Source organism: Salvia hispanica, chromosome 5, assembly GCF_029641045.1.
Source record: "Salvia hispanica isolate PSC_SH4W2 chromosome 5, Shi_PSC_v1, whole genome shotgun sequence".
Classification (NCBI taxonomy): domain Eukaryota; kingdom Viridiplantae; phylum Streptophyta; class Magnoliopsida; order Lamiales; family Lamiaceae; genus Salvia; species Salvia hispanica.
In genome coordinates, this window is record NC_142696.1 from 38,845,253 (window position 1) to 38,852,917 (window position 7,665).

A 7,665-nucleotide genomic window follows, 5' to 3' on the forward strand; every position below is an offset into this window, starting at 1 on the left:
TACTTTTTTCAACTTACTACTATTCTTCTCTTGGAATATGGAGTACTATTTTTAAAAAAAGTATATTTACTTTTTAAAAACAATAAATAAATAATACTCGTAGTATATATTTTCAATTCATTTCTTTCCTCCAAAGATGTTAATGATGAATAACTCGCCCCAAATATGGGCGAATGGTCTTACAACTGAAATTCGAGTCCAAAAACTTTGACGATTTGATGCAATAGCTTTCGAGAAAATCAATAGCATATAGAAACTTGCACATCACATAGAAAATCTGTAGAAAAGCTTGCGATCTATGATTTATTCCAAAAATATCAAACATTAGTAAGATATGTAAATGAGCTCTCTTTTTCTTTAACATGGAGTAATTAGAATGAGAACATGAAATCCGAAATTGCACAGCTTAATTAGGTAAATTCAACAAAACCATTCAAGCCACAATTCACCAGCCATTACACAAAAGCATGAAGTTGACAATGCAAATGCAAATACAAAAGATCTAATCATACCAAATTACCAATGTAGTATTTGTGTGAATGCAGAGTAATAGTGTCAAAGCTAGAGCATATAACAGTATTGATCAATTAGTTGCATACTTGCATTCACTATGCAACCAACTTCAATCTTTGAACATTACTAGAATATGAACAAAGGGCGACAAAGTTGACTGCACAACCAAATCAAGAAATGGACAACAAATTAGGATGCAGACTAATCCTTTCAACAGTCCAAATATAAGATTTCATACTTATGCATTCTCCATTGAGAGAAAGGCAAACAGGCAACTAGCACAACAAGAGCTGCAACCAAAATTTAGAGGCAGACACCCAATCAAAAGTTAAAAAAAAGGCTAAAGTCAAAACAAATGCAATTGCAAAGCTCAAGTAAAGAGTCAAAATGTCATCAGAATCATAAAATTGGGCAATGAAACAAATGGGAATATCATCAAAACTTTACTCTCCCAAAAACAAAGAATCATTATAACAAAAGCACAATAAATGTAGTGATAAGATAACTAAGAGGTGCAACAATTTCAAAATTTGATCTTCCCTTTGTATTCAATCATTCGACATAACCAACAGCAAAAATGTAAACATATTTGAATACACGGCAAAATACATAATAAGATCCAAAAATATTCCTACGAAAAGTGAATTCCAGCCTTGTTAAACAAAGAAAGCAAGTGCATAAAATCAGCTTGAGCTAGTTTCGAGGCCCTTTTATCCTCAAAACCACCCGATTTCAAAACCCCCAAAATCTTGTTCTTGAACTCAGAGCCCTTTGCATCTCCATCATCCATCTCCATATCCTCATCCTCATCACCATTGTCTTTCCCTTCTTCTTCCTCGGTATCAATGTTCATATCCCCCAATGTATTCCCCAAAGCAGATAAACTCTGAGCAATCTCCGAATCCTGATCGAACCCATCCGACGTCAGCTGCAGCGCTTGCAGCGTCTTGTAATTCCTCTCAAGAAGCGCCAGAATCCCCTTCTGCCTGAATAACGCCCCCAAGGTTTTGTTCTTTCGATTGAAGCAGATGCGAACCAATCCATCCCACTCCTTGAAATTCACCGGCGGCAGCGGCTTCCTCGGCTCGATTCTGACGACGGAGGAATCAACCTTCGGCGGCGGCCGGAAATTGTTCCTCCCGACCTTGAGGAGGTGATTAACCCTAGCCAGAAGCTGCGTGTTCACGGAGAGGCGGCAATAGAGGCCGTCGCCAGGCTGCGCGACGAGCCGCATCGCGAATTCGCGCTGGAACATGATCACCGCGCATCGGAAGAGCGGGCGGTGAGCGAGCAATTTGAAGGTGAGCGGCGACGAGATTTGGTAGGGGATATTGGCGACGCAGATGTCGAAGTAAGGGAGATCGCATTTGAGGACGTCGCCTTGGATTACCTTCAATCGGCTGGAGTAGGGGGTTCCTTGGAAGCGGCGCTGCAGCTCCAGCACCATGCGAGGGTCGAGCTCCACGGCGATGACGCTTTTTCCGGCTTCGAGAAGCTTCTTCGTGAGATTTCCGGTACCTGGACCGATTTCGAGGATTGTGTCGGTGTGTTTTATACCGGATTTCTGGACGATTGAGTCGACCAATAGAGGGTTTTTCAGTATGTGCTGGCCTTTCGACTTGTGGAACGGGATTCCGCCTTGAAAGTGGGTGGCGCCTCCTCTCTGCGGCCTCTCTTTCCTGATTTTGCCTCCCGCCATTGTGTGGTTTTGCTAGGGCTTAGTTTGGAATAGGTTTTTGAGTTGCAATGTAGAGCTAAATTTTTTAGTTAAGGTGTGGTACATATATAATTGATTTGGGCCGGCTCAGTTAGAAAAGCCCAAAATCTAGTCTGCCTCTTAACAGATCTATGCCATATTATTACTTAACAATAGTAGTTATAGTTCCTATTTCAATTCATATAATTACTCCATTTAGTAATTTTGTCACACTATCGATTTAATATGCGTTCCGGAAACATATTACTACCAATTTATTTTGTTCTATGCCTCGTTGCCTTGTTCTGTTGATCTACTGAAAACAACATTCAACAAATCAAGTTAAATATAGTGCTCCCAACATCTCGTTATAAGTGAATCAGTATTTTTAATACGTACTCCATATTAAAAGAATTATGTTTTTTTACCAAAGTATTAGAGCTAAAAAAGAAAATTAAAGAAGACATTTTACTTAGAACTCCTTAAAACATAGATTTATTGTGATTAAACAAGTAAAGAATGTTCTGAAGTGAGGTGTTACTTTATGGCTATAAATTTTTTAAACAATTAAATAAAGAGTGTTTTGATGATTTTATTTTATAGAGGGAACTACATAAATGGTATCTGATCTTTCACTTTCGCACATTAATGATACCTGATCTTTATTTTATATTGTTTTTGGTATCCAGTGACAAAAATAACCCTAGGTACCAAATATGTGATTTTTTTTCATGGATGATATTTTTGGAAATTTCCATTAAATAGTACTCCCTTCGTACCACAAAAGATGTCACACTTGTGGGACGGCACGGGATTTTAAGAGGTTTTGTTTTGTATGTTAAATGAAGAGAGAAAATATAATTTTTATATTCATTTGAGAGAGAACTTTTTCCAAATATGAAAATGTGACATCTTTTGTGGGACAAATTAAAAAGGAAAATGGGACATCTTTTATGAGACTCAGTGAGTACAATAATATCAGTACGATATGTGTGCTATGCTATCCTAGCTAGACAAACACAATGCTCATTTATCTGAATATACTCGAAACTAGATGGAGTAGTTAAAGATCTGATTCTAGCATACTTGTGCATTTTCTATGAAATTATAATCATACTTATCTTAATAATTTAGTATTATTATCCGGTATAAGTATCATTTAATTTTATGTTCTCTATCGGCTTCATCATTAAGTTTAACCTTTATCAATCAGCATATATACCTTGCTTAGGACTGGGTTTTCATCTTTTTTCTTCCTTCTTTTTTCCTATCATTATCACTGTGTCATTCATCATTTTTCGGTAGAATGTCAAACCCTTATAACTAGTCTCACTTTTCATCATTATCAGCAAACCAAATCATAGTAAAATAAAAAACTAAAGCAGAAGAAAGTGATACTATATATACAACAGAAATAGTAATATTTTCCACAAAGATACACTCAAAGCAACAGTTAACAAGTTTCTTTCTCTAAAATAGATATTCAAGTATGGCAAACCTCAACAACACTGCGAAAAAATAACAAATGCAAATATATAGGAAAAAATGAAATAAAATCACTCAAGATTCAGAAAACAAAAAAAAAACCCTTCAAACCAAGCCCCAATTCAAAGAATGACAATTTAAGGATTGAAAACTACCCAAATTAAAAGATGCTCTTACTGATTTTTCATCAACTGAGCTCCCCATTTGTGCCATTGTCGGCAGCGACAGAGCTAGTTTCGACCCTCGGGGGTCCAGAGTGTCGCCTTGGTCTGGCAGGCGAAGCCGGGAACGAGAGACGTTTCTTGGCTGATCCTTTCTCCGGCGTGGTGGTGCCATTCTCCAGCCCTAACGGACTTGGCAATCTCGACTTGGCCTTTGCCGACTGTGTCATCACCATGTAGCTTGGCACGGACGAAGAGCTCGCCAAGCTCTCGTCGTCTCTAACTGAAGAGCCAGCAATGCTGTGCCTCCTATTATTCCGTTCTGACTGTATGCTGAAGATGCTCCTCGAGTCTTCTTCTTGACTCATCCCGCTGCCTCTTGGGCTCGCCGGTTTCAGTTTCCGGGAAGCCATAGACGAAGATACAGCCTTCGATAGGGGGGTTGCTGGGGACGGGTGGCTGGGAGGTTTCTGGCTGGCTGGTGAGGATGGTGATATCTCGGAGTTGAGTTGATGACGAGCAAAAGACTTTGTGACTTCTCCAACAGTCCCATTTCCACCGCTCTTGATTGATGAACGGTCGTTGTTCAGATCTTTATCTGCTGTGCTCGGAGTCTCCCATGGCCGTGCAGCCATCCATCGCTCTAACCAGCTCCAACCCCAGTGAGGATTAGTGGGGTCCATGAACAGCAAGTTGGGAGACCTTGCCGATTTCTTCCACGTTTGCTGCGTAGTAAAAATGTTTTTGATCAAAACTAAAGGGAAGAACAAACAAGAGCCATTCAATACAGAATTTGTACGAACAAGAAGATGAATGTGCATTATGGTTGCAGAATGGCTGCTTGTTTTCGATGATATCTTAGATCGATAAAAATAATATACAAGACCATTCCACCACAACATTTTGTTTGATCGTGAATTCTTCAAATACTCAATTTTATGTATCGTCAATCTAATTAATCACACAAAGTAAACGGGCCCCAAGTAAATACCTGATGAGTGTATGAGTAAGCTAAGGCTCTTTCTCGCCTCATTGCAGCTTCGTATTTGTACAGCATGTTCGCCTCAATCTGTTCCTTTGACTGTAGACTATCATCCCACTCCTCTCCCATCTATGATAGAATCAGGATGTCTCAGTAAATGGCAAAGTGAATAAAATTTGAATGAAAGAATTCACAAATATCGGGCGGAGACATGGAATGAGAGACTCTTGCAGCAAAGAGTCAACTTCAAACTTTCTATGCATAAGAATGGCATGGCTCTCAGTAAATTTCTTATACAAGGGAAAAATGTCTCAGCCGATTGAATCAAAAGATATCATTCTTTCAGTATTTTCTTGAAAATGGAAATAGCATTAGCATAGAACTAACCCTCAAACTCTCGAGTTCTTTTGCACGTTTCTGCAGGAGCTGTCTCTGGAGTGCCCGGTTCTCCTCCAACATCCTCAGTCTTCTGGATTGAATCTGAGACTGCACGCGTGATAAAGTCTGCATGCATTTTAGAGTATTTCCAGTTTGGCGTTTAACAGTGGGCCCATCAACGAGTGATTTCAGCCTGACCAGCCCTCTTAGAGCCCGTAATGCCCTCCTTGCCTGAAATAAGAATCACGTATGTGGATCTTGAGTCAAAGACTTCGAAATGGCTTTTCAAGGGTTCTGTCTAGAAAGGTAAAAATGGCTTTTCTAAGTGATCTATGTCAAAGAACTATGCATTTTTCTTTATACTGATTGGTCTTCATTCAAATAAACACAGGCGTGATTTAATATGCAATTTAAGCCACGATTTCTCAAGAAGACAGTAAAGAAAATTAAGTGTAACTTATAAAGGAAGGATTCATTGATATTGATAGATTTTGGAAATTTCTTACATATCATTTCTTTAACGACATCTCTACTATCACATTCATGAAAGAAACCAAAACTTGTGAAATACGATACCTGGTAGCCACGGAAAGCAGTCTGGATTTTAATAGCTGCCACTTCCTCAGCAGATTTTCCAGCAAACTGAGACACAGTGGTCAGCCGTACCACTTCAGCTGCAGCCTGTGCTGCTGCTACTGCGGCTTCAGCAGCTGCAGCCGAAGCAACTGCAACAGAGTAAGCATGTCTCGTCTGCTCATCTTCCACCTCCTCAAACTTAACATCTTCCAGAGGCGGAAGAGGGTGAGGATGAGGATGAGATTCTTCAATAGTCTCCTGCTTGGGAGAGTCAGCAGCAACTATTGGCTTCTCATTCTCGAACGATACATTGTTTGATTTTTGGGCTCTCTGCAGATGAAAAAAAAACAGCATCAGCAGTTTGCAACATATCACATGACATAAAAAACTAAATAAAGCTTTGCAATACCTTTGATTTCTTAGAATTTGGGCTGAAAGCCTTCTTAACTGAAGATAACCAATTTCCTTTTCTGCCCATTTATCATTCCTTGATTGAACTACTCTGCACTCCAATTAGGGGAAAAATCCAACTTAATCAATATCAAAGATCCAATCTTTATTGGTTACTTATTATCTATGAGACACAATCATTAAACACCTTGAGGAAAACAGGGGAAAAATAAAAAATCAAATTCCATTTCCAATTAAAATACTGAGTTTCAACTTTCAAGTGCCCCATAACCAAATCTAAATACCCTAATATGTAGAAATCATGGACCTCCATTTCACTTTTCTCACCACACCAGCATTACCTACAAGAAACAAGCATTTTACCGGCAGATTTATCGGAGGACTACCGCCCGCCAGTACGTACCAATCTGTATATGTGCAACACCGTGTCTTGTGGTAGTGATTACACAAATATATGAGTATCAGAAAACAATAACTCACTGTATCAGAATAGTAAAACCAAATACTATTAAAATTCAATTCTTGAGTCTAATTTTGCAATACACCAACCAGAAACAGAGTCCATAACTGTAACCTCATATTCATGTCCTCCTAGTTATTACTCAAAAAAACACCTGAATTTCAAGAAATTTATCACTCATTTTCTAAAATTAATAAAATCTCACACAAAAAATTTGATTCATGACCTAATTTGCTAGAAAACCAACCCTTGACAGACTTCAAAGATTCAGACGCCAAAACTCAAAAACACAGATGCATTTTAACCACATATCACTCCAAGATTTATAAAAACATTTAGCACTAAATAATAATTCTTGAATCTAATTTCCGAGAAACTAACCTGATTGGAACCGAAGAGATCTCACACAATCAAAACTCCTGTCTTCGCGAGAAAGTCAAGTGAAGTCTCAGCTGAAACAAAATGTGAAATTTTAGAAAAAGTGAAAGATTAAAGTGCAGAAATGGCGAAAATGTATCAAGTTGAAAGGAACCTGAATTTGTTTTGTAGTGTGTGCTGTGTGTGTGAGGAAGGACAGCGAGAACCAGATCTTGGCGAAGAGCGAGAAAGAAATTCAAGGGAAGGGGAGTGAGTAGGAGAGGAGAGGACATGAGAGAGAATCACAAACTTCACAGCTGGTTTTGCTATTGTGGGCCACCACTCCCTCTCGAGCTGCCCACGTGGGACCCACGGCTTTGTTTAATTATACTATATATATATATATATGCTCATTGGCTAACTACCTCTACTTTATTTTTCTTTTAAATTAATTACTTTCAGTCATATTCATATTAACTGCTTTTTTTCCTTTCTTGTTTCCTTTAATATCGGCACGGCAATTTTTTTAGACTTGAAGCATTCTTAGCGTGAAATTAGATTTTTCTTTTTTAATAATTTACCATTATGAGATTAAATTGCTAATAAAAATATGGATTTTTAAAAATTAACCTATTTATAGAGTTAT

General features: G+C 38.4%; 2 protein-coding genes across 2 annotated transcripts; both read right to left on the bottom strand.

Moving 5' to 3' along the window:
- Nucleotides 1-1,034: 1,034 nt before the first annotated feature.
- On the bottom strand, nucleotides 1,035-2,272 carry DIM1A (Ribosomal RNA adenine dimethylase family protein). Its single transcript, XM_048082617.2, has one exon. The coding sequence runs from the start codon at nucleotides 2,210-2,212 to the stop codon at nucleotides 1,145-1,147; it is 1,068 nt and encodes a 355-aa protein (XP_047938574.1). The 5' UTR covers nucleotides 2,213-2,272; the 3' UTR covers nucleotides 1,035-1,144.
- Nucleotides 2,273-3,586: 1,314 nt separating this feature from the next.
- Nucleotides 3,587-7,343, bottom strand: LOC125190748 (protein IQ-DOMAIN 2-like). The gene is made up of 7 exons (XM_048088129.2): nucleotides 7,195-7,343; nucleotides 7,044-7,114; nucleotides 6,201-6,293; nucleotides 5,792-6,121; nucleotides 5,225-5,446; nucleotides 4,847-4,966; nucleotides 3,587-4,580 (listed from the first exon to the last, which is right to left on the bottom strand). Exons 3-7 carry the CDS (start codon nucleotides 6,267-6,269, stop codon nucleotides 3,882-3,884), a joined length of 1,440 nt encoding a protein of 479 aa, XP_047944086.1. The 5' UTR covers nucleotides 6,270-6,293; nucleotides 7,044-7,114; nucleotides 7,195-7,343; the 3' UTR covers nucleotides 3,587-3,881.
- Between the last annotated feature and the right edge of the window lie 322 nt (nucleotides 7,344-7,665).